The sequence below is a fragment of the Xiphias gladius genome, chromosome 5, assembly GCF_016859285.1.
Source record: "Xiphias gladius isolate SHS-SW01 ecotype Sanya breed wild chromosome 5, ASM1685928v1, whole genome shotgun sequence".
In the NCBI taxonomy this organism is placed as follows: Eukaryota; Metazoa; Chordata; class Actinopteri; order Istiophoriformes; family Xiphiidae; genus Xiphias; species Xiphias gladius.
Window position 1 is genome coordinate 16,231,557 of NC_053404.1, and position 26,124 is coordinate 16,257,680.

A 26,124-nucleotide genomic window follows, 5' to 3' on the forward strand; every position below is an offset into this window, starting at 1 on the left:
GAGGGGTTTTATCCAGATGACCATTGCTGGGAGACAAATGATTTTGTCATTTTTTGCAGTGTTAGAAGTAAGAGTAATACAGGCAGCAGCAAACTGACTGACCTGTCCACAAAGTAGCCCAAGATGGAGCTGCCACCATCGACAGATGGCTGCTTCCAAGTGACAATAATGTAGTCCTTGTTGGCATCCAGACAGCGAACATCCAGAGGGGCACCTGGAGCTCCTTCAACCTCAGCATCCGAATCTAACACATACAGTAATAACACCATTATTAATGTCAATATGCATACTATCTTACACATACATGTATGACATGTTCCATTGTTTTCCTTTGTTTATTTAACATTGAAGTCGCTCTTCGACAAAGGTTCGAATCTAGCTATCGAAGTGTGCTTTGCCCTGTGCTGAACTGTGTAGCTGCAGGGCTTGATGCCAGGAATGTCTCTGGTCCCCGAGTCAACCACAAGCTGAGAGCAATCAGTGGCGGGAGGACGGAATTAGCAGTAGCCCGCCCCGGAGTGAAAGGGGATAAGAGAGGTGACTCCTAAAGGAACACAAAGGTGAAGCCAGGGCACCTAGAAAAGGCCTCACCACAGACAACAGTTGTAAGGTAAAGAAGCATGTATTTACAGGGTGTGTGTGTGTTTGTAGCCTGTATTTTACAACCATAAAGGCAATATCTGAATTATTCTTCAAATTATAAGAAAAATTATATCTAAAACTTTAAATTTAACATTTCAAAAACTAGCAAAAGAGAAATTTTCTTCCTGCAGCGACTTCATAAAATAATCACTTCCCATTTGCAATTTAACAACATAAGCCTTTAAAACAGCATACTGAATGAAAAAAACAAGGGGAAATAATAATAACCAGAAAGTGTTTTGGCTGGGTAGCCTATTGTTTCTCCTTGAAGCAGATATTTACAGAATCTATCTGCACTCACAGCCAGACACATTCCACAGCTGAGCTCTCTGAGAATAGCCTGACTGCAGCCAGGCTCATATAGGGTTTTGTTATGGAGACCCTACCTGGTGTCGGCTTTACTGGGAAACCCTGAGCTCTAGCAGAGGAACAACAGGGTCTATTTTCTAGCTTGTTCATACCCGACATGATTCATCTGTAGAAGCTGAAGCCTCAAAGGTCAGATTGTCTCTGAAGGCAGATAGAAGATAGGCCTCACTCACCACTTTTTCAAACGAATGCAAGGGAGATGCCACTATGTGGTGTCTCTATTAGAGACATCCTATTTGAAACCACTCACTCACATTAAGGCACTTTCACCATGAAATGTGGTTTAGCCATCGGGCGCCAGAGGATGTGCTGTTGTGACTTTGACCTCGATCTGATGACATACTTGACAAAATAAAAGCTGGGGGCATCAGGCTGCATTGAACTTGTGTTGACTAGGGTTTCAGTTAAAATGTCTGTGGGGAGATGTCTTAGATACGTAACATTTTAAAGAATTAAGAGCTTGAGGATCTTTCCTAAATGTGCATGAAGTAAGATTTTGGAACAGACTTTGTTGATGTTTTGATATTTAAATAATGGTTAGCACGACCACGAATAAGTTAGAGTAAGAGTTTAGAGCCCTCTAAAGCAGTCTCAGGCTTGGAAGCAACATTTGAGCAGGCTGAATATGTTATTTAGGCAAGCAGCAGTAAAAGTGGGGCCTACTCCTAGTGAGCTGTTCCTAAATACCCAAAGCAGACACATGCACTCAGTCAAACATTAGAAATCTATTCAAAGATTTGTGCTAGCACAGTTCTGGATGAGTAATGTGTATACTTGTGTGTGAAATGTAGGTGGGTTGAAGCTATATAGTACACAACATAGAGACTGTAATCTCTTTAAATTTTAGGGAAGGTGCCCCCACCTCTGACAAAGACATAGGCTGAGTAGGTTTCATATCCAGACTTGGTGGTGACACGCAGGGTGTAGAGCCCCTCATCCTCCTTGTTGAGGTGTGTGAGTGTCAGCGTGGCTCGGTCTCCACTCCAGTGCATGTGGTGCCATTTGGATGGAGACAGCAGAACATCTGGAAAACACAGCAATGAATCTTAGCATGGTAACAGATACAGAAAAACAATATGCCAAGGACAGAAATGCATTAATCAAGTCCCATTTCATACTTTTTAGAGCCCAGATTTGCTATATGCATCATAAAGGAAGCAGGTTTGAAAGGGCTTTGAAAAGTGAATCAAAATCCCAGCATTAATCCACATTGATCATTCTGTTGGAGTCAAAAGACAAACAGCTCTGAGCTGTCTACTTACCGTCTCTGTACCACTGGATTTCTGGCTGGTAGCGGTGCAGGGCAGGGTAGATGATGACTGTACACCCCAGACTCATGGTCTCCCCCTCTCTTCCAAATGATACGCCAAATTTATCAACAATATGAGTCTGGAAGGTGATGCCATACTCAGACACCGGGCCATCTACAGAGGAAGCAAGAGACACCAGAGTCAGAGCTTGGACTGCCGTTATCGTGCAACAGGGAATCTTGCATAATCACACAATTGAAAAGACTACTGTATTCAAATCAAGTGGAGGGTGGAGCAAGACATTACATTGTAAAAAAGACAGAGCTTTAGTACAAATCAAAATCATATCCAACAGAAAAACCCAGAAAAACAACATGAACAATAAGCTAGATCACAACCTTTTAGCCACACTGAAGAAGGTGGAGAAGAAAACATGTATCAGATGTGTAGGGCTAAAGGACAACAACACAAATGCAGATCAAAAGAGTGACTCTGAAACTACAGTACGGTGCTCACAAAATGACCTCGGTGAAATACGACAATTTGTTGTCATGCACTGAAAAGTGAAACACAATAAACACATGTAAAATCCAGGTGAAAATAAAAAAACACTCGGTCCTCTATTATTTCAGTTGTAGAATTAGCTGATAGTACAATTAAGATCTTTATTGTGATGATTTCTAAGTTTTATTTTTCTAAAGTTTCCCACAAGGCTCTAGACAGAATCTAATTGCAGCTACATGTATTCTCATTTAAGGTAGCTGCATCTGAAAAAAATTCTCACAGCAGAAAAGCTGTGTAAAAAACATAAACCAGAGATCGCAGAAGTGCCTAGGAAGTTCATGAAGATCTTGGACAGTCCTTCTACCTACGAGATCAAGGTGGCCTACTTGCAACATTGTTGATGCATACGGACTGCTGTTTTTCAACCGGGAATGCTGATCTGTAGATTTTCCAGATTAACTACTTCAAATCTTGCGGTTCTAGGATAATACTGTGAACCTTCCTGTGAAATTTCGACACAGACAAGAGTGGCCATGCATGAACACAATCAGTGGAAACATTAAGTTCACCAAAATGTTTTCAAACCAGATTCCTGTGAACCTGTTACCTTCAGTACTGGCCCCTGCATTGCCGCCGCAGCATCAAAGAAACAAAAAAGATGTTAGTGCAGTAGCGCCCACTGTTCTTCCAGCCCCCACATCCCCATCACCCCACTCACCACTGAGGTCAGTCACGTATCAAGCCAGCAGGGGTAACATTAATAACACAATATATCTCATTTAGATAAAGAAAGATTAGATATATATTTTTTAAAATGACTAAGAAATGCTTAATGATAAAATTAAAGCAGCATTATTTTAACACGGAATCCAATAAGAACAGGCAATGCAAAAGTGGTCACTTGTAATGACAAACCCACAGAGCATTATCACACAGGTGTTTAGCTTTGTGGAGCTTTTTAGCTTCTTTTAGCTCATTGGTTTGGTTTTACAGCCAGCACGTTTGCTGCAGACAGCTGCTTTGCTCTGATAAAGCAATACATGCGATACATGCAAACAGGAGACACACTAAGTTAGCAATTAGCCAGGGAGGAGAGTTGAGCAGTTCAGCTAAAGAACCAAATATCTCATTCAAGAGCTGGTGGAGACCAAACAGGAGCTATAAGGAGAGTGCACTATGGACTTATATTTTATCAGGTGACCAGAAAAATGAGCGTCTACTGGATATGTAAATAGGCAATCCTTTGCTAAAATGGTAGCAGTAGCTGTTTAATAAGACAACAACATGTCAAGGCTTTGTGTCTTTCAAATTGTCTTGGAGATCTTCTACCACCTAGTGGCCATGAATCAATAAATGCAGCTTTAAATACACAATGCAGCATATAATAAACACTTACGTCTGGGTGCTGGCAGGAACTCATCAACTTCACCTTTGAACCCTATGGAGAATAGCAGCAGTTGCTATTAATACATACACATAGAGTACATAATGTTACATAACACTAGTGATGAACTGCATATACAGTATTATAATGACAAAATATGAGAATCATATTAGACATCACAGTAGGAGAGTAATTACTGTTTTTTTTTCTTGTGATTAAAATAATTTTGTGATCGTGAGAAAACAGTTTTTTCATGTCGAGAGCACTGGGGTGTGATGGTGCTGGGACTCGGTGAAACCTACTCTTAACAACGACGGAGGCATACGCAGACAGCTCTCCCTTTGAGTTCATGGCAGAGACGCGATACTGCGCTGTGTCATCAAAATCGCATCTGAAAGAGGAGAGTACCAGGTGATCACTGCCCATGAGGATTCATGTGTACAGTGCCCTTCCCCCACCTCAACCTCAGCCCTCTCAACCATGTAAATAATACCAACTATGTGAGCCCTGACTGTAACGCGTTCCATAACTCCTGACCAGGAATACTCTGGCAATAAATAGACACCACTGGTGATGTCATTTGCACCAGGTGGTGTAGGTTTCTTTACATGAAAAGTATCCGCTTTGTGCTGTACATAATAGGAACCAATAATCAGACTCCACGAGACATATTCTACTAAAATATAAGAAAAATTTAAGGTAATGGTATTCGTACGCCCTTGTGAGTTTTGGCTGCTTGCTGAAATGGTCAAATGTTATCTTAGCTATCTTTAGACATGCTCTTTGTTATCTGTGGCAGCATGAGAAATATTGTGGCTCCTCTCCAGGTCACAGTCCTACAGTGTCAGTCGGTTTAGGCAAGTTAGGCAGGCATAAAGGCAGACATCAATATCACCATGCCAGGGATAAAAAGTGAAGCTTTGGTTCTTCCCATTGGGTAGATTCTGGACCGAAAGCTGAAGCCAGTGCTAAAATAAGTTGCAATAAGCAGAGGCAGGCTACAAAAAATCTTTGACTGAATTTGATTTTATTTAAACAATCCAACTTAAATTAACTCACTTGGAGAATTGATCATTTAAAGACACAATAAAATGAAAAATATTTTTCAAATTCTAATGCTGTGTCCCTGCGTTAATTCTTCATTTAATTCTTGTTTCATGCTCAGGTTGTGTCATAAAAAAATCATTTTTTTGTTTATTTTTATGTCAAAATGTCTCTTTTTGTAATGTAAAACACAAAAATATTCTTGACGACTCACTTTGAACTCATAAATGTATCCAATCAAATGCGATTTGGGGAGGCTAGCCCTGCACATCACATAAAGCTGCACTTGACCATTGGCCATTGGATTGCTAAACTAAGTGGGTAGCTAAGCTCTAAGCGCTTAAGATGGCAGACAGCAGCAAGCCCAAATCTAAACTTCAAATTTTCACTCCTGAACACAATGAGAGGCTTCACTGGCACTACATCCTTGTTTTTCTACACTATATGGTCCGTTATCAATGTTAAAATTTTCATTGGCTGCATTAAACTCAGGTGACAGCCTGAGGACTGTAATTTCTCTGGCTAAACCTTGTGAGAAAAAAGGACTAAGAGAAGAGCAGCTTTGGCTAATAACAATTCAAGCTAACACAAGAAAAAGACGTCTACGTAAGCATAAAAATAAGCATATACAATAAGTTGGACTTTCCACACTCTTTCCACTGGATCTACAAAAGTCGTCAAGGTGGTGAAATGTGATGGATGTTAAACTTTGACACAAGATGTCAGTGGCTCTTTTAAGAATCATTTATTTCAAGTGCTGTGGAAAAGCTACACCTACCTGTTAATCTCCAGTGAATGCACGCTGTATCTGCTCTCAAGTTTATACTTGCCAGGGTTAGCCATGGGGTCAATTGTCACATTGTTTTTGTACCTTGTTGTGGGAGGCAGAAAAAACGAAGGAAGAAAGAGCAAGGGAAGCAGAAAAAGCTTGAAAAGGAGTCAAAAGATGAAAAAAATAAAATAAAGCCATGGATAAATAGATGGAGCTCAAAGAAATAAGCAGGCTGTTGAGAGAACTGAAAGGACAGAAATTAGGTTATTTTATGGGTGATGTGTGTTGGTGACCCTACCAGATGACCCGTGGGTCGGGCCAGCCACTGACAGTGCAATGCAGCCGGACACACTGCTTCTCCCACACTGTGTGGGAGCGAGGTTTAATCACAAACTCCGGGGCGTGCATCAGGCTGTCTTCGTTCATGCGCTTGAAGTGTTCCTCGTGTTCATGGATCTAAAGGTGGCAGAGAAAATCAGTCAGGACCATCGTACCTTTGCGAACCATAAACTTATAGCCAAAACAAAAAACAAAACTCCCTGTGATTTCACCAGAAATCCACAATGCATGCTAGAAGCAAAAACAAAGCTTTTACATACACAAATTGAGCAAGATCCTGACATATCTTTATTTATTTACACTTGCAAGGTGTATGCACTCAACGTGACACATGTTATGAGTGTGACTGTGTGTGTTGTTCATTATGTCCTATGAATAGCTAGGGGTGTTGAAGCCCCATTAAGTTGTGCATCCAGTAACTCAGCACATAATATGACAACACCCATGAGACACTGCTTCCCTGTGTCTCAAGAAACACGATCTCCCGAGGAATTTGTCACTGAGTAGTAAGGCTATCTGGTAGAGTGGAGACAGATAAATACAGTGAGGGGGGGAACTGTGGCTTTCATGATGCTCAGTGAATGGCTGGGTACTTCACATAATCAAAGGGACATAAATAACGCCCTTGTGTAAGGAATAGTAATAACAACAACTTAGCCACGGGCACTTGGCATTCCTAAGAAGTACTGGCAATATGCTCAGTTATACAACAACGCAGAGAACATAAATGGGCTATGGAGCCTAATATGTTTTTTGTCTGTGATGTCAAAAGTTAGAAAATACGTTTTTTGATGTTATAAAAGAAGATTGTCCAGTGTGAGGATGTCACAAGTAACAAAAGCTAATATGTGATTCAAGAATCAGAGTAGTCTATTGAGTATAGTAAATATTATATTGTGTACAATAAAAAACAGTCTGTGATGAGATAGTGGTTTACTGTGATGTCATAAGTACAAGAGGCCAACTGTGAAGTCATGAGTAATAAAAAACAACATGTGATGTCATGAGGCAAAGTTGTCTACTGTGATGTCACAGGTAACAAAAAACAGTCTCTGATGTCATTAAATAGTGGTTCACTGTGATGTCATTAGTAGGAGACGCCAACTGTACTGTGAAGTCATGAGTAAAAAAAACAATCTGTTATGCTATAACTGTTATAGCATAACAGACTGTTTTGTTACTGCGATGTCACAAGTGACAAAAGACATTCTATGATGTCATGAGGCAGGGCTATCTACTGTGATGTCATAAGTAACACATAATCTGTTAAACTATGAAGCAGAAAAATCTACTGCGATGTCTGTAGTGACAAAACACAGTCTGTGATGTCATGACATAGAGTGGTTTACTGTGGTGTCACAAGTAGAAGAAGCCCTTTACTGTGATGTCATGGGTAACAAAAAAAACATTTGTTAATCTATAACAGTTATAGCATAACGGGTTGGTTTTTTTCTCTGATGTCATCTGACAGGGTCTTCTACTATGAGGTCACCAATGGGAGAAGCCAGTCTGCGAGGCCATGATTGAGACTGTCTACTGTGATGTCACATGTACAAAATGTTGATGTAGAAAAAAGACTTAACTTTTGATCACAGTAATGTCATCACAGTCCAATGTGATGTCATTAACCTCAGTGATGTCACATCTCTGATGATAGGGATTGATTTACATTGATGTCACAAAAAAAAAAATCAGATTGTCAGTGATGAAGAATGTGTTCTGTCACGTGTGAATGGCATACTGTGGTATCACATGGAACAAGGGCCAGTTTGTGATGTCATTAATAAGAAAGCTTTACAGTGATGTCATGAGCAAGAAAAGCCAATCTGTAATGTCACAAAGCCGAATGGTTTGCCAGCACATGTCAGTCAAACACTGATGTGACAATCCTGTGACAGATGTGTATTTGATATAAAAATAATTCACCTAGTTGCAAAAGACTGTGCTTCCCTGTATGACCTCGAAACAGCTTGATATCCCATCACTGACCCTTTTGTTCAGAGAGATGCGTTCAGCTGACTCTCGCATGGCCTCCGTCCTGGAGAACTGCTCTGACCTCTCCATCTCCAGGCCACTGGTGAACAAATTCCTGCGGGCCATGTGTGCAGCAGTGTCCCTCACCCTTGCTTCCTCTGTATCTGAAAATCCTGTAGCAAACTCTTGACTGGGAGTCAGCAGAGCAGAACCATGTGGATGGATGTGGGGAGTAAGGAATAGCTTTAAAACTGAAACAACTTCAAGAGAACAGCATTTTTGAGGTTCCAGTTTTATGTGGGTGTGGAGTTTATTACCTGCCCCTGAAGATAGGCACTACATAGCCGATGATTTGGTTCTCTTTATCCACAGCCAAGTACGTTGGCTTGGCTCTCTTGGGTATGGGGCTCAGTCTGCTCTCTTCCAGCCCAGAGTGTGAAGACAATTTAAGTCTGAGACATACAGAATACCATCAGCCTGGCACACAGCCAGACAGTGCAACTAATAACATAACATTAACATGTGTCGATAAAGCTACGGTCACGGGTAGATGAGTGGTAGATTAGGGTTGATTGGGAAAGTAGTGTAGATGGTTTAGTTATGATTGCAGCATTTTTACACCTATGCAATAATTCCGTTTTCAAAATCGATAAATCACAACCACTGAGGACAACTGAGAAAAATTATTATCGAATCATTAAAAGACCCAAACAACACTTTTTCTTCAGTCCAAGCAAGTGGTACACACTGGGGATTCCAGATCCAAAAATCCAGATCAGAGTACAACTGATACTGATACTGATATTATAGCTCATAGGAGTCACATTACACTTTAAAATCGTGATACACCATTTGTAACAGTTCAAAGCCATGTTGCATCAGTCCTTCTCATTGTACTACTGTCCCATGATGAATGGGTAGAGGGATAACAAGTCTAGAAAGAAGTGGGCTCAGAGAAATGCCTCCAATAAAACCTGTCCAACCTTAGAGCTCTGTTTTGTTAAACAAGATTATCACAGCCTTTTGAATATATGTTTTTACATCTACTATGTCAGTTTTCCAGGCTGTCCATTGTAATATTTAGGTCAGGCTCCACTCACTTTGTCGTTTTGTAGTGAGGGGGCAACACTGTCTGTAGTGCTGGAGAGTTGGGGGTGGGAGCTCAGGGTATGAGATAACAAGAACTTGATAAGGAGGCAGGGGCAAGAAGGGTGAAAGGGCAGCTACCCACATTTTTCTTATCTATCTGGGTTAGTGTCCCTGTCTCAGTGTAGCTCTGACCAGTCACATCCTCTTGACTTTCCAGGATCAGGGCTGTAACAATATAATAGTGGGGGCTGTGGTTTCATTACTGAATCCAAGTAGTTAATGTGTTGCCCAGCAGTCGAAAGTCATGAGTGTAAAGGCAAAGATCAGATGGTGTTATTAAAACCTAAGCCCTCTGACCTGTTCGCACTCTCCAGGCCAGGGTATTTAAAGACTTGCCAGGCACTGTAAAAGATAGGATCATGGTAAACTGGGTATTTTGTTATTCCTAGGGTAAAAACGCTCAATATACTCCGTCCTTTAATATCTGGAAATCTGAACTGATTGATTGTGCCTGATCACCTTTATAGTGATGTAGAATCTACACAACCACAAATTTTGGAGGATCAGCTATAAAACCAAACTACTTTTTCAGACTTTCCTTGTAAACCCAGTGTCTTTTTTTCCATTAATTTATTACACACTAACAAAAACTCATAATCACATTTAAAGCAGGTATATAAACACTAGACAGCTGAACCACTGCATAGAACAGGGACCACACAAATCTTGGCAGCAAAACCAACCACTAACAACTTTCCAGATGTCTATGGGATATTTACAGGAAGAATCAATTTTTCTAAGACATAATAATCCATGTGAATAAAATCAGGTGTTTAAAGAAAATAAATCTGTAAAACAGGGATTCAGTTTTTAAGTGAACAAGGCTGAAAAACTGTCACCTCTTATTTTCTCTCTAAGAAGGTATGCACAGGTCAGGATTCTATTTCTGTGTATGCCATATACCATATTTCAGCCATTACATAACAGCGCATTTTCTTACAGCTTATCTAACAAGGGTTTTGCTCTGAACAGCTATGTTTCCCATAACCATTTCATTATAGTTGTATTAAAAGTAAGTTTTGTCAGCATGCATAAATGCACAAAGGGCATCTCTCAACCTACATGCAAAGAGCTACATGCAGGAATCAAAGTTGTTTTCAACCACTAGAATAATCCTTAAGTGTGACTGAGGGTTGATCTCAAAAGGGGAGAACGATGGTTACTTGTTGTCAATATAGCAGCAGGGCAGGATAGATGATCCCAAAGCTGTGACTGTGATGGAGGTGAACTTGATCAGTTGGGTTGGGTGATCATGTTAAAGGGGAGGGGGGTAGCTTCCAACATCTACAATGACGTGGATTGATGAAGGCACGGCTTGACCCTCCATCCTCCTCATCTTCCTCCTCCTTACCCTCTGCTCTTGCTGCTGCTGGCTGAGGTGCTGCTGCCAGCAAGGTATCGGCTGCTGGACTGGTACTGGCTCATTTTAGACTCCGTCTCCCTGCTACGGTAGCCACGGTCGTAGTGGCGATGATGCTTCTGGTAGAACGGTATAGATCCAGACATGTTGCAGGCCGCTCCTGGTACGAACCCTGAGTTTCTGAGTTTCTTGCTCCCTGTTTGTTTGTCTGTCTGGTTAGTTAGTGTTCAAGAGCAGTACATTATTGTTTTCATAATGTACTGTAGGCTCATCATGACTTTCAATGATTTTTGTGTTTTTGTTTTTTTGGTAATTGGATGCATTGACAAGCTGGCCATGCTTTCATTTACTTCAACATGTTCTTTATAGTTGAAATGTATATGTGTGTGTGTGTGTGTGTGTGTGTGTGTGTGTGTGTGTGTGTGTGTGTGTGTGTGTGTGTGTGTGTGTGTGTGTGTGTAGTGGAGAAATAATTGAATCCCAATTATAACATTTGGAATATTCCATATATTAAATATATTCCAGCAAAAACTGCATAACTGCATAATATGTCCTTGATCAATAAAGAAAAAAAAGTCTTTTAACCATTATTAAAACTGTAAATACAAACTTGCAACATCGGCTAGCAAGATATGATATGACATTCAGGCAATCAGGCAGGTTTCTCAGCATGCTTAGACAGACATATGAAAAAACTACAACCTGGCTTGTCACATCCTGCACATCCCACAACGGTTGCCACTTACCCCGGACAAAACCCCTCAAAATCAAAGCTTTAAAGGAAAAGATGGTCCAACTCCACACTCAAACCCTGATATCCCAGCAGAGCCAGCAGGTAGGTGCGTACAGGACTGCGGTCTACACAACAAAAATAATATTGGCCCTAGCCAGAGTGTCCAAGCAGCAGTCACAGCCTTTTATGGTGAGGGTGGAGATATATATAGCTGAGAGCAGAGCTGGGAAGCAAGTCAACCCCCGTAGTGGAACGCATTTATGGGTGCAGGTCTCTGTCAATGCACATTAATGCCTGATATGCAGGTAAACACAGGGTTACTTTTCGCTGTGTGCGTTATTATTTAATGTTATTCATGAATCTTTTAATTTCATTTTTTGACTTTTTCATCCTGTTTATACATTTATGAAATGTATATAATGTATTTATGTGTGAATGAGTGTGTGTATTTAATTGTATTATTTTCATTCACAATTGATTAATTTATTAATTGATACCTTAAATTTGCTTATTTGTTTAATCTACTGATGTAATGGATAAGACATACTGTATAGTCCACCATTTATACAAAGCCTACAGACTTTAAACCAGAATGCAAAAGCACCTCATTATCCAACCATTACCAAAGGATCAGTGATCACCAGATTGTTGAAGTGCTGGTTTTGATTTTTATGTAATTTATTTTTAGTTCAATATCTGTTTTTTTCTAATTTCTTTTAAGGTCCATCAAGACCTTGCTGATTTATAGACTGAGGTTTTACCACAGCAGTCTCAGCTGTGACTGTGTCTAACTTTAGCTATGCTATTGTCACTCGCTTCACATACAACAAATGCCAGTTACTGTCCCTTTGTCACTCTCCCTTTCAGTCTCGCTCATTTGTGGAAGTACACAAATGTCCCCTCTTGTCCCCTCTGTTCATAAACAGCCTCCAAAAGAAAAAGTGAAACCAATCAAAGACTAAGACTCCAGTGGCAGCTTTTTAATTCCAGTTGCATTAATAAAAAGCACATCCTTGATGCTACAAGAATGAAAAGGTGATTAAAAGTCATCGTGAATAGAAAGTACTTTCCTGTTTAAATAAAGTTTGTAGATTTGATTCGACTGCCAAGGTGTTTGGACGTTGTTCTGGAAATTGACTGCAACACAAACACCTGGCAATTTTCCATGGCAAAGATACAGCGCTGAAAACTTCTGAGGGCCTTTTTGGTCCTCACCCACCGCTGTCCCACACAATAATCAGCATGACAACGTACCTAAAATGTTATGGCAGGAATTTGAAGTGTAAGTCCATTAAAAGAGATCAACAGTGAGGGTACCTAACACAGGACATTAAGCAGGGTCACAACACTACATGCTGCTTAATGAATATGGGGCACAATGTATTTAACAATTTGAATATGTCACGAGTCACTACATCATTTGCCAACACGATTACTTTAGAACACAGCAATTAACTGAAAAGCAAGACAGTGACACTACTTGTCAGAAAAGCAGCAGCGATATGCACAGCTTGGTAACGTGTTCAGCTGACTCTCAAAGCCTTTATTGGTTTAATTCAAATGCATTTAACTATATTATCTCTTAAAGCAATTCGACATTATTCAGGGAAACAGATTTATTCACTTTCTTGCTGAGTGTTACATTGATAAGAAGATCAATACCACTCTCATGTCTTTACAAAAAGAAGCTACAGCCAGTAGGCGCTAGCTAGCTTAGCTCGATATTGGAAAACAGCTAGTTAACAAAATCCACCTATTAGCACCTCTAAAGCTCAGTAATTAACTTGTTGTATCTTGTTTTTTTAAAAGAAAAAACAGCACATTTATTCGCTTACTAATGAAAAGTTGAATACATACACAATAAAAAAATACCCTTGCTTAGTTCAGTGGGAGTTTTACTGCTATAACCTTACCTGGCATGATGGCATGATGGTGGCTCATGTTTAAACTTTAGATATATACTGTGGTGTTATATCACTGAGTCAGTCTGCTGATAATACAACTCTTCTCTATGTGTGCAAATGTTACGCCACATTTTAGGATTTACTGTGATACCATAATTTCCACTTGTGACAGCGTTAGCCCCTGTAAAAGTTAGAGACTCACTTTAATCTGTGCAAAAAATTAAGTATATGCATATAAGCATATAAAGTCTGTAAAAACACATGTTATTTCTACACTTGGGTTTTTGTACAGATTAAAAAAACCAGATATAATGTGTTTATTAGTGAGCCTTAGAGGTGCTGGTAGATAGATTTTGTCACCTTTGGAACAGTGCCAAGCTAGCTCTTTCCCCCTGTTTATGTCTTTATGCTAAGATAAGCTCACTGCTGTAAGCTGTAGCTTCATATTTATTGGTGAGAGTGGTATCCAGCTTTTCATCTAACTCTTGACAGGAAAGCAAATTAGCATATTTCAGTCACTCTCTGGCAGGGAAATATTTCCTTTAATTATACGGTAGATGGTGTTAGTTTGCTTCCTAGATTTCGTCGTAACTAATAAAAGTACAGTAACCTACAGAATTAGTTAATAGGACTGAATGTCAAAGAATAGCCTATAGTCCCCTGTAGCTTTTATCACGAACATCCTGGGCTTTACGCTGATCTGACTATAAGCCCCAATTACCAAACAGCTGCCACTCACAGCTGGTATATAAGAAGAGTCTATTCCTTGAAACTCGCCAGTTCTTTGAAAAAACTCGAGTGCATATCTTCCCAGGAACGTGATAACAGTCAGCTAATGACTTCATCCCACTGTTACCCAAGGCTATTTGAGGAGTATCATTTGCCACATAAATCAGGTTTTTGCAGTGGTGCTTTACCATGGTCGGCAGTGAATTTTATCACCTTATAACTGGAATATCAACACCTATACTCAGTTTTTGTTTTATTACAGTGAGAAAATGTGTCTAATCTAATGTAATCCATTGCAATCACCCTGCAAAACCTGTGATCACATGTAATCACATGTAAAACCTGTGATGTTCGGTTTTGTTGAGGCTGAGACATGAAGGTGTTGATTCAACTCTATGGCAATTATGAGATTATAGATAGTGGTGGAGTTGTATTATACCTCATTGTATTGAAAGGTGTTTCTAATATTTATATATAATATTTATATCTAATATACACTTACTTACATGAGTGTTTTGTTTTCCTCCAACTTTTCTCCAAGTTGATATAATGAATCTTTTTCTTGTCAGCAGTATGTCTCTGAATCCAGCTGTCCAGGAAATTCCAACTGTATGGAGGTCTCAAGGGATGAATTAGGACTATTTTAAGACTGGTTTTGTATTGTTTCCTTACACTGAGGCAATATGAACATTCAAGTTAACAGTTGCAGACATGAACAAATTCAATGAGCTCAGACGGGACTGGGTAACATGGTGAGACAAAGTATTAATTACCTCAAGAATTGGCCTAAATAACATTAAGGAAATTAAAGGTTTTCTATGAAACTAGCACACTCTAGTGGTTTAATGCAACACTACAATATCTAAGGAAACTAGATTTAGAAATGCCGAGGTAAAGATCATGTTAATGTTCCCGACTGACTTGTGTTTGTTTCAATTTATAAAACTTGTAAAATAAAATGTATCTTCTGCTAGCACCTGACAATAAACAGTTAAATCTAATGTCAAGCAGGATCCATTTTTGTCCTTTACTAATACAACATTATAGTAAGAACTGTGTTTAGTTTGCTCCTTTGAGAGATCAGACAATCATCAATGAGATTTATAGTTTTTTCAGTAATTTTTTTTCCAACAGTCAACTCCTACTGTAGCCTTCATGAACATCAGTTTTGATGTTTTTGAACGTTACAGCTCTAGACCAAGTCTGTTTGGTTTCTAACATACAGCATAACCATAAATGGCTCATCGCATGTGTTCTACAATTTTGTTATCAACTTGGAAAGTGATATGACAGCTGGACGAAAAGGACAGATTTGGCTTGTTTTAACCTGTGAGTCAACTGTTCCACATCTTGCTTTTGAAGCCTTGCAGCAGTAAGCCTCCCTTTACAGCAATGACCGGGATACCAACTGTTGTCTGACCCACGCTGGGCAGTCAATATCTATTATTACCTATCCTATCAACATTTTGCCCTCACTGTTTTGGTTTTAGTATATGAGGTTCCTATCGTTTTTCAGGTCAAAGTCTCATTGAGTTTAAAGCCTCTTTTTTCAAGAGAAACTTGACCAAGAAGGCAGCACAAAAAGCATTTTATAGCAAAAAATACAATACAAACAACATAAACAGGCTAAGACAACTGTCCCATGCTACTGTACAATAATACGCAGTTAAGCAGTACTGGAAAGTATCTGAGTACATTTACTCAAGTACAGTATTTAAGTGCAATTATAAGGGGAATAATGTAACTTTTACTGCACAAAATGTATTCAGTAACTTTAGATTCAAAATTCTGATTAATAATACAACATATAATCAACAAATGAATTATGATGTATGATTATAGGTTAAGATATGACATCATTGATCCTCAGGGGAAATTCGCAAGCAGTATATAAAAAGTAATTCAAAGGAGTCACGCTTTTACCAGCTGCATCGTTAAAGTGATGTGCACATTATTTGAACAATAATTATAATTCAATATATACATTAGTGTGAGATGGGCCATTTTGCATAATGTGTACTTCTATTTATTGTACTTTAGGGTAAGGAGTGGGCGGATTGATCCCCAAAGTATCGATACTACCCATATGAAGTCGTTTTGAGTATGGAGAGGATTTAACAAATGGAACATTTGTTATTTACCACTGAAAACTGCCTTGTGCTTAACCATGCATTTGAATTGCCCTAATGACTGGCAAATTATTTGGTGGTAATTGAAATATATGGAGAAGTAGCCTATCAATAATGCATTCACCTCATAAATCAAGACGCCTAAGGATAAAAGGAACTACCAGCATACAGAATTTTTAAAATCACACTTAAATATGGTTAAAGACTAGTCAGACATGTACAGAATAATCTTTTTTGTTGTATTTTATACCTGCCTGATTGTATTGTTAGTGTAATATTGGACAAAGTATTACTTCCAGTTTCTTATCCCTAATATTTTCATTGTGACTTTATTGTGTAGAATTTTTTTTATTTTTTAGTTGTATCAGGACTACGGTTCCAAATTAGCTGCCGGCACATTTACATTTATATTGTTAGTGGGCCATATATATAAATAAATAAACAAATGAAATTTTTATTTCCCTTTCTTTGTCTTTGTAACAACAAAAATTATTGATTGATTGACGCGAATTTCCTCCCATCATTTAAGCTTTATCTTCACTTCATTGCACAATGGCAAGGACTTGTTCTTTCTGCCCTTAAAAGGGCATATACAGGAATTTCAAGGGAGCGTTTGTGGAAGTAACATTTACTCCATCGGGGGTGTGGAGCTACACTATGTGTTTTTATTAATACTAATACTGAAACAGTAGGATGCGTTTTCGAATGTAGTGTCGTAAAGTTTACGTAATTGTAGCATTCAGACAGATAAAAACGTCTGAATTTTTTTTTTAACGAGAAATAATGGTTTCATACTTGATAAGCCTCCCCCCCTATTTTCTTAAATTGGTCTGTTCGGATGTGCTGTTCGGAACGCAACATTATTATGAGGAAGTGAAGGGCGGTGGTTGAGAAGAAGAGCAGCACCGGGCTAGCTGACAAGTTGGGTTGTAATCAGGTAAGAATGTGTTTTAATTGTCATTGTTCCGTATACAACGGTTGGCTACGTAGAGTATAAATGCTCTGCTACCAGGATGCCACACAGCTACTTGTAATATTAAAGCAGCATATGTGAATAACATGCTATCGAGCCATTTTGAGTTTTCGGTTGATATCATTGAAAGCACGGCTAACTGTTAACTGCGCGGCTAATACCTCGATAGCTAACGTATTGATACCAAATTGGCTGCAAATAAGCAGGTTATTTTATAGTGTTTTAAAATTAGTTGTTAGCTTTATAAAGTGAAATCTACCTGTGAACCTGTTTGTAGTGGGCTACCGTTTACAGATGTATGAACACTAATTATTTAACGCGGCTTAAACAAGGCCGCGAACCATCAGGACTGTATACGTACTTAATAAGACAACGCTATGTGTTGTGGTGAGATTGTCTCCTAGCACAGATTATTATGTGGATAAATTGGTTTTGTAAAAAGTTAATTATTGATTTGTATAGTTTACAAAGTGCGCAACTAACGAGTATTTTCACAAGAGATTAATATGCCGATTATGTTCACGATTAATCGGTTACCTGTCTACAAAACGTCCAAAAAAAAAAAGTGAAAAAATGCCTGTTGTTGTTTTTGAACAACAGTCCAAAACCCGGAGAGAGCCAGTCCATTTTTTTGTATGATCAAAAAAAAACAAAGATCCTCAAAATTGAGACGCTGGAAACCAGCAAATGTAATGCGAAAAAGAAGAGAGAGAAAAAAAGAGATCAAAATAGGTAATTATCTACCCAAACGTAATTACAATAACTTTGGCTATGTTTTTTGTGTGGTAACACTTCTATCAACACAACTATCTGTGCTTTCAAATCATAAAAACGTTAATATTTTGAGTAAAATTTGTTCCAATATAAGCTTTTTACTGGTATCAGTGTTAGCACTGAACTAATAGAGCCTTAAAGTAACAAGACCCCCAGATATGCAGCTCTGTCACCCTTTATTTATGAAACCATTAGTCGTCTAGTATATTTGACACCAAATTAATCACCAGTAAGCTTGATAATTAATCATTATTCATTTTTCCAGTAAAAAGTAAAATTATTTGCCGTTGTCATCATGTCAGATATGAGATTTATTTAGGATTTTTACGCTTATTGGTCAAAAAAAAGAATTTCAAAGCTGTCGCTTTGGGAACTAGTGGCAGGCGATTTATATGCTAAATGGTTAGTTATTAAAACAATTGACAGCTTAAATTATAGTATAAACGGTGTTAAATTGCAGCCCTAATTCAGAACATTTAAATTTGTATCACTGAACGGTCATGGAACCCAAACAATTACCACTGTACCAGATAATATTTAGCAGCATCAACATATTGACGATGCATCAATACAAGGCCCAGCTCTAGATAGTCCTCGCTGTCCAAGCTGGTTGAGTCCATTTTCCATCAGTCTGGCAACATAAAGATGTTACTATAGGACAGCTCAAGTTTACATTCAAGACATTGCCTGATAAGGGCATCTGTTCTCACATCAGTAATTTTCCTGCCCTCTGCGAAGGCAGTGAGCTGATCAACCTAGAAAGATGAGGAACATTCCCAATTATAGCTCAGAAAGGGACACCACACTAGGGATTCGCTGCCAGAGAACGAAATTTCTCTGCCACCGAGTTGTGGGCACAGATGACGAAATCTTATTTTGGGTAACAGCATGATCCACTTTGCCTTTGATCAGATTGTCTCCCTGTCTGTCATGGGTACGCTTGACTTCTGTCTCATCAGGCCAGGCTTATATTTTGTCTTTTTTCTGCTGCACTGTCTACTGTTATGTTTGTCATTTTCATAATTGATACATTTGTTGAATATAATTTCTTAAAGTACAAGGCAATGTCAAAAAATTGCTTGTTTTGTCAAACTAACACTCTTAAAACAATTTGAGTATATAAATATCTTGTTCACTCTCACGTAGGACAAAGAAAATCAGAATGATTGGCATTTCTGCTTGAAAAATGACCCGAACAATGATCAATTATCAATGTTATTATAGATTAATATATCAATAAATCAAATGATTATCCCAGTTCCTTTCAGAAATCTCAATAAGCTACACATTTCTCATTTTACACATTTTCAATCATCCACTAAACTGTTAAGAGACTGCAATTAAGTAATGTTTGACCTTTTTGAGGAGTAAGTCCCTGGCTGTCATAATGCCCGACTGTACCAGGATATATAATCTGAAGTTTGTGTTTATTAAACTTCACAGGAATAAAACAGTCAAAATGTCTAGCAAAAGGGCTAAGGGAAAGACCACAAAGAAGCGCCCTCAGCGCGCCACCTCCAATGTCTTCGCCATGTTTGACCAGTCTCAGATTCAGGAGTTCAAGGAGGCCTTCAACATGATTGACCAGAATCGTGATGGGTTTGTCGACAAAGAGGACCTTCACGACATGCTGGCCTCACTTGGTGAGTGGGAGAGTCTCTGAGACAAGTAACCTACTTCAGGATAAGCTGAAGTCAGATCACACCCATGTCAATGTGAAGCTGTAAGCAGCTCTGCACTTTACTCATTTGGGTGTACACCTGCATTTTTTGCTGTTTGAAAACTAGTTCTCCAAGAAAACATATTTGAATTTTCATCAGCTGTTAATGTCACTTGTTCCTAAAACCACCCCTGCTTGTCGCTAATCCTCAGAATTAATTTTACGTGCACTATGCCTGTTTCTTTATACAGGTAAAAATCCAACTGATGAGTACCTGGAGGCCATGATGAATGAAGCTCCTGGACCCATTAACTTCACCATGTTCCTCACCATGTTTGGAGAGAAGCTCAATGGCACAGACCCTGAGGATGTAATCAGAAATGCATTTGCTTGTTTCGATGAGGAGGGGACAGGTAAATTCTGACAGTGATTTCTTTTCTTTTGATAGACCAAAAAAAAGCCAAATATTTTGAATTTTGTCATGCCTTTTTTTAATGTTGTAATTCACCCATATATAAAGCACTTTAAATTGCAGCGGTGTTTTAAAAGCTGTTTTACAGACAAAGTTGCCTTGTCTAGCCTAAAACAATCCAGCTGCATAAAGACAAATGGTTTCTAAAAGACAGTAATTAAATCATTGCAAGCAACTGAATTCTTCAGGAGATGATTCTGATGATTCAGGCTTTCTTCTTCTTGGCTTCCTTATCTGATGTGACTGATTTCCTCCTCAGGTTTCATCCAGGAAGATTACCTCAGAGAGCTGCTCACAACAATGGGTGACCGGTTTACAGATGAGGAGGTGGACGAGCTCTTCAGGGAGGCTCCCATTGACAAGAAAAACAACTTCAATTATGTGGAGTTCACACGCATCCTAAAGCACGGTGCCAAGGATAAGGACGATTAAAGAGCCACACCAGCATATTCCTCTTCACCCTCTTCGCCTCTACCGTCAGCTAGATCACCGTGCTGCATGTCTCAACTCTCCAGTATAAAACCCATTTTTAAACAAACCAAAGCAATAACTATCCACTCTGTTTATTTTGAACTTCCAGGATTGCCAAATTGACACATCTCTGATAAGAAGAAAAAATTCTAATAGGTTGTGAAATGGTTTCTTTTTTCTTTTTTCTTTTTTTCCTCCTGTCATGTAAAGATGTGACGTGGCAGCATCTTGGAAGCTCTATGGGATAAGTCTTTGCAATTCATGTGATCGGGTAAAGCTGAATTTTTACATTTTATAATATAAAGTTTTTAAATAAAGCCCTCTATCAAGTTGTATTTTGCTGACTGTTTCCCTTCCATAAATGAGAACTGAAATAATTGTTGCATTATTCTGTCTTTATTTCTCCTGGGACTGAAAAGCTTACGCACCATTTTTCTGCTCTTGAGGTGCTTGTCAAGTCTTGACAAGTCTGCTCTCCCTCCTCACCAAATTCATTGGGCGTGTGCAGACAAGCATCGGCTGAATTCTTTCTGTAAAAGGGACAAATTTAGAAAGTTAAGAATACAACCTACACTGTAAACTGGGATGCATTGTTATGGCCCAATTAAATGGAACTACTTAAAGGGAAAGGGAAACTGCCCAAATACTACGATTACCTGTATGTGGAGGCGACTCATTTATGTCATACAGGGAGTGGCATAACACTATTTAAAAATCCTTGTCACAGTGAGATTACAATTTACATGACTGAATGCTGACAATGTTATCTCTTACAGAGGGCATGTCTCAACCTATGAAGTCACTTCAAGCCCAGTGAAGTTGTGGACAGTCACTAGGTGCTCTTTTTGTAATTACAGCATGGCCAAATTGCAGTCTAATTTTATTATTTTAAATCCATCTATTTAGCATTTATTAGTATATAAACCTTAATACATGACTTATAACACTATGACTGTTGTCCACAGCTAAAAGGACACTCAATTGCTTATTACTATGCAGTATTTGTAAAAACGTAACTTCTATGAAGACACATTTTTACTATTCTAACAATGTTTCACTATATTGTCATGCATTATCCTGTGGGCCTCCACGTATGGGAGCGCACAGGAGAAGTAATAGTTAACAAATTCATTCATGAACACTTCTATCTGCAGAATAAATCACACATTTTTGAAGTGAGAAATCAGGAAAACCTTTTTGTTATTTGGAGTTGAAGCATGCAGTTATTAAATGCGTTATATTGCCCTGTAGTGTCTAAACGGTCGAATTGCAGGCTTATAAAATTTTAGAAAACTGCCTTGTGCTGCTTTCACGTGCTGTTGGAAAGATTCGAATAACGTGAAGTTCCACAACAGTCAAAGGGTTATTAGTATGACTCTTCATGAAAATTTCTGGGACGTACAATTACAGGTGCGAAGATCATGGGAGCAGATTAGGCTGCGGTAAAAGTATGTGTTTTACAGCCAAAGATAAGAATCAAACAACCCCCTACCCGTAGCACAAGCTAACATTTTTTCTGCTTCTCTGGAAGCAATATTTCTGTTGTGTAGTCACATTTACTATTCATTTTTTTTACTAAAAATCGCATGTAATACTGGTTTGAGTCTCGACATTTCCGAAACCACAGAATAATGGATTTACGAGTTTGCTTGAACGCCTCACAATCCTTACGGAACCACGTTAGGTCAGCATCTTCTCAGCCGGCGGTTCTGTGACCCTTTGCCGCTGCCGGAAAGGCCCAGGTATGAATTTTGCCGGTTCCATGTCGGCATTTGTTATTTATTTATCATTCTAAGCTGAAGTGTCAGCCTTAAGAAACGCCAAATAACCGGAAGAGAAGTGCGACTCTTCTGGGCTAGCCAGGAGGCTAACAGCTATGTAGCTAACGTTAGCTAACAGTAGCCTTCAAGGTTGGTTAGTTAACAGCAGCCTTCAAGGTTGGTTAGTTAACAGCGGAGTGACGAAGGAGGAAGCTGAGTACTACCATTGCCATCAGTTTTTGTCCTCTAATTTACTGACTTTGTGTCTTCTCGCAATTCCTTGGAAACCTTTTCTTGTTTTTAAAGATTTCTGTTTTATTGTCTGTGAATCAGCTGGGTCTTAGGAGTCCTGGACCAGGGTCATGGCTCTAAAGCTGATCCAGAGATTTCCGCTGCTCGGGCAGTTCGGGATTCAACGTCACCCTCCTGTGGCACCTGCCTGCCCCTTCCACAGGCTCCTGAGAAACAGCAGTGCAGGTCAGCCATTGCGTGTAGCCTGCCTGTGCACCTCAGCCGGCCGGTGCATCAGAAGAAAGGGCTGCAGGAAACTCGAGCCGGACTGTGGGATAAGGAGTCTGGCCACCATCGTCAGGGAGCCGTCCTTTGTCGCCAGCAGTTCTGTAGGTCTCCACAGAGATTCAGTTCCCCGGTTCCGTCTGACCCAGCTGCATCGACCCACAGATGCAGAGGAGCAGGCTTTCCAGCTGCGTTTAGGGAGCTGCTCCTCATCCCGACAGGTCTTCAAACTGTTGCGCTCAGTGGAGATCTTGTCTGACACTATGGCTGCAGCAGCACTTCACCGTGTGGCCGACCTGGAGCAGAAGGGAAACTCTCTAAAGGACCCCACAGTGCTGGAGAAGGACACCATCAGGGCCCTGTGCTTCCAGCTGGAGCAGGACTCTGGACGGCTGACGGATGCTGGGCTGGTATCAGCTCTCCTGGCCTGCACACGCCTCTTCTTAGATCCCTGGAGCACTCTGATGGTACGGCTGGTGTCGGAGAGCCAGGACAGGCTAGACAGGGGGCAGATGAGTGTAGGGCAACTGTGTACCTTAGGCCAGGCGATGCTGACCATAGAGGGTCGTGGCTGTGTGATGCTGGAGCAGGTGATGGAGGACATCCAGAAGCAGGAACCTGCCCAGTGGAGCCTATCGGATCTCATTGCTGTTTATAGGCTTCTGCAAGGTGGTGTGGGTGAAGATGGAAAATACAGAGCCCTGCTGAATACCATGCACACCCACGCTGTGACAGTCACCTCCCATATGGATCCTGCTGCTGTCAGCGTGCTGCTCAACGCTCTTGTGACCCTGAACCAGACCCAGGCCATGCCTCTAGTGATCAGCCTGTGTAAGCAGGCTGTGCGGCATGTACCTCACTTCACTGATGGGGAGCTCACTCTTGTGGTCGGGGCACTAATCCACTTTGGTCACAGCGATCATTACTTTGTGCAGGCGATGGAGAAGTACATTCCTACAATGGCATTCACCTCCCATCCAGAGACAGTTACCAAGGTGATGCAGTTCTTTGGCCGTAGGAACATCCTGTCCCCAACTGTATTTGATGCTGTCGCTGAGAGCTTTGTGTACCGAGCAGATGACTACAGCACCAGCCAGGTGGCCAGGCAGATCATGGCTTTTGGGAAGCTGGGATACCTTCCGCCTAATGCAGGCAACATGTTCAGGAAAGTTGAAACCATCCTGCACACACGCTTTTCACACTTCCAGCCTCGAGCACTGCTCAACCTGCTCCACTCCTGCATCCTGGTGGAGAGGTTCCCTGTTAATTTTGTTTCGAAAGTCTTCAGCAGTTACTTCCTCCAGCAACTGCAAGGTAAAACATCCCGTCAGACACCTGCAATATGTATGAATGTGCCATGAGCGCACGATTAAAGATAAAATCATTGTCTCTTGTTGACATTTTTGCATGTATTTTTGTGTTTATTTCTGTGCTGCAGAGCAAGGCACAGGAATGGATCGGAACGTCCTTGCACAGCTGACTCAGCTCTACATGACTGTGAAGTTGGAGTGTCCTTTCTATGAGGTAAAGTATTTAAAACTATGTCAAGGGTTAAATATGTTAATGATGAGAATGACAAAGGTATAATGGATAGTCAGAAACTTGAACACACACCCTCTGGCTTAACATGCCATCAGTATGTGAGGTTAAGTGCGTTCCAGTGATCTGTGATAAAACCTGCACCTGTTACCGTAGTGCATTTCTATATTTCCCAGAACAATTTTAGACAAAAAAGAAAGCAGATGTCAACTTGTTGGGTTTATCTTCGGACGATATTTGTGGATAATTAGAATTTTTCCCTGAAGAGAGCAAAGGAGAAAATGTTTACTATTTCCCGACTGTCATATTGAAAAAAAAAAACAAGAAATAAGTATAAGATGACTAGAAATAAGTATGAGTACATTTAGTTGTAATATACACGTATCAATAAACACTTGTTTTCAATTTAAGGTGCAGAGGTACAATTGAAATGAAAGCAGGATAATTCACTTTTATTCTGAAGGACTGAGAGTCAAATATCTTGTTGTTGATCAGCTATCCATTAGAATTACAACCAAAAAAAAAGGAAAAAACATAAATGTTTCATAATTGGGTGTAAGGGAATCTCATTCTCAGTAGTAATGTATTCATGTGCCTCCAACTGCCCCCCCCCAATCAGGGCCCCAGGCTCCTTCCGAAGTTCCACGTCAAATCTTTCCTCATGTCCGGACGCTCCCTGGAGACGCCGGTGGATGTACATCTGTACAACTCTGTGAAAACTGGACTGATTGATTTGCTTGGGGCTCGTTCATACTTTGGATCCAAAGTTCTGACGCCATACTGTTACACACTCGGTAAAAGACACACAACAGCTGTTTATCTAAAAGGTTTCCTATAGTTTGCCTACAAAGGGCTTAAAATTGATTCTGTTCTCGTAGATGTGGAGATAAAACTTGATGAAGAGGGATATGTGCTGCCCGCCAGTCACACTGATGATGTATACAAAAGGTAAATGGTTTTATGCTTTATATAAAGTTTCTACACTTAAGATTTTTGATGTGCTAGATATGAAATCCTTCTGAAGTTCATCTCTGACAGCTGACGTGCGATTGCAGGATAGCTCTTTGTATTGATGGACAAAAGAGGTTCACTACAAACGTGAGGCAGTTGCTTGGAAAGGAAGCCATCAAGCAGCGTCACCTTAGGCTTCTGGGATATGAAGTTGTTCAGGTTAGACCCTCACAGTCACTTTTATGCTTTAGGATAAATAGTCATTAGTTTGTGTGTTCTTCAGGTAGTTTTCAGCCAGACTTTCATCTTCCCAAATGTTAGATCTGTGTATTCTATATTGCTAAGTGGCACATAAAATATAAGAGTGTTAACCTGTCCGATCTTTTCTTTTTATGGAATAACTGAATAAGGATGTTTGTCCTTTTTTTTTCTAGATTCCTTACTATGAATTTGAAAAACTGCAAAACATGACCAGCGTGGTGGAGTACCTGCACCAAAAAATCTTCCCTCACACTTACAGGCTGAGCTGGTGATGATAAAAATGAGTATGCTGTGGATGTGACATCAGGGGTCTTTACTTTTATTGAGCCTTTTCTTAGTTTAAGATATAAGTATTTATTTTTGCTAATATGTCATTGCCAAATGAATGTGTTTAAGTTATTGATTATGCAATTCTACATATTTAACTTTACAATAAAGTGACTTTTGTACAAATAATGACTTCTG

At 39.7% G+C, this 26,124-nt stretch overlaps 3 protein-coding genes across 5 annotated transcripts in view; 2 read left to right on the plus strand and 1 right to left on the minus strand.

The window, feature by feature from the left end:
* myom1b (myomesin 1b) overlaps nucleotides 1–11,676 on the minus strand; it is a 30,656-nt gene extending 18,980 nt beyond the window's left edge. Inside the window, exons 1-11 of one of the 3 annotated variants that reach the window (XM_040126548.1) lie at nucleotides 11,534–11,676; nucleotides 10,779–10,995; nucleotides 8,596–8,730; nucleotides 8,294–8,468; nucleotides 6,264–6,421; nucleotides 5,972–6,064; nucleotides 4,452–4,540; nucleotides 4,162–4,203; nucleotides 2,274–2,435; nucleotides 1,874–2,035; nucleotides 103–244 (exon numbers count right to left, since the gene is read on the minus strand). In XM_040126548.1, coding sequence (XP_039982482.1) covers nucleotides 103–244; nucleotides 1,874–2,035; nucleotides 2,274–2,435; nucleotides 4,162–4,203; nucleotides 4,452–4,540; nucleotides 5,972–6,064; nucleotides 6,264–6,421; nucleotides 8,294–8,468; nucleotides 8,596–8,730; nucleotides 10,779–10,933 — 1,313 coding nt within the window. In that variant the 5' untranslated portion in view covers nucleotides 10,934–10,995; nucleotides 11,534–11,676. Of the gene's footprint in view, nucleotides 1–102; nucleotides 245–1,873; nucleotides 2,036–2,273; nucleotides 2,436–4,161; nucleotides 4,204–4,451; nucleotides 4,541–5,971; nucleotides 6,065–6,263; nucleotides 6,422–8,293; nucleotides 8,469–8,595; nucleotides 8,731–10,778; nucleotides 11,000–11,533 lie in introns of those variants that run through there. The other 2 variants (XM_040126547.1, XM_040126549.1) reach the window with 2 other exon arrangements.
* Nucleotides 11,677–17,087: 5,411 nt separating this feature from the next.
* On the plus strand, nucleotides 17,088–21,009 carry myl12.1 (myosin, light chain 12, genome duplicate 1). Its single transcript, XM_040126447.1, has 4 exons — nucleotides 17,088–17,219; nucleotides 19,473–19,672; nucleotides 19,941–20,102; nucleotides 20,421–21,009. Exons 2-4 carry the CDS (start codon nucleotides 19,489–19,491, stop codon nucleotides 20,591–20,593), a joined length of 519 nt encoding a protein of 172 aa, XP_039982381.1. The 5' UTR covers nucleotides 17,088–17,219; nucleotides 19,473–19,488; the 3' UTR covers nucleotides 20,594–21,009.
* A 1,173-nt stretch (nucleotides 21,010–22,182) lies between these two features.
* Nucleotides 22,183–26,115, plus strand: fastkd3 (FAST kinase domains 3). Its single transcript, XM_040126444.1, has 7 exons — nucleotides 22,183–22,374; nucleotides 22,726–24,222; nucleotides 24,347–24,432; nucleotides 25,067–25,241; nucleotides 25,326–25,395; nucleotides 25,503–25,617; nucleotides 25,833–26,115. Exons 2-7 carry the CDS (start codon nucleotides 22,755–22,757, stop codon nucleotides 25,929–25,931), a joined length of 2,013 nt encoding a protein of 670 aa, XP_039982378.1. The 5' UTR covers nucleotides 22,183–22,374; nucleotides 22,726–22,754; the 3' UTR covers nucleotides 25,932–26,115.
* The last annotated feature ends 9 nt before the right edge of the window (nucleotides 26,116–26,124 follow it).

Excerpts from the sequence above, each read along its gene's own strand:
- myl12.1 (XM_040126447.1), top strand. The coding sequence starts at position 19,489 with ATGTCTAGCAAAAGGGCTAAGGGAAAGACCACAAAGAAGCGCCCTCAG. Across the intron at positions 19,673-19,940 it reads CGACATGCTGGCCTCACTTG|GTAAAAATCCAACTGATGAG; the intron begins GTGAGTGGGAGA and ends TTCTTTATACAG. Across the intron at positions 20,103-20,420 it reads TTTCGATGAGGAGGGGACAG|GTTTCATCCAGGAAGATTAC; the intron begins GTAAATTCTGAC and ends TTTCCTCCTCAG.
- fastkd3 (XM_040126444.1), top strand. The coding sequence starts at position 22,755 with ATGGCTCTAAAGCTGATCCAGAGATTTCCGCTGCTCGGGCAGTTCGGG. Across the intron at positions 24,223-24,346 it reads CTTCCTCCAGCAACTGCAAG|AGCAAGGCACAGGAATGGAT; the intron begins GTAAAACATCCC and ends TCTGTGCTGCAG. Across the intron at positions 25,242-25,325 it reads GCCATACTGTTACACACTCG|ATGTGGAGATAAAACTTGAT; the intron begins GTAAAAGACACA and ends CTGTTCTCGTAG.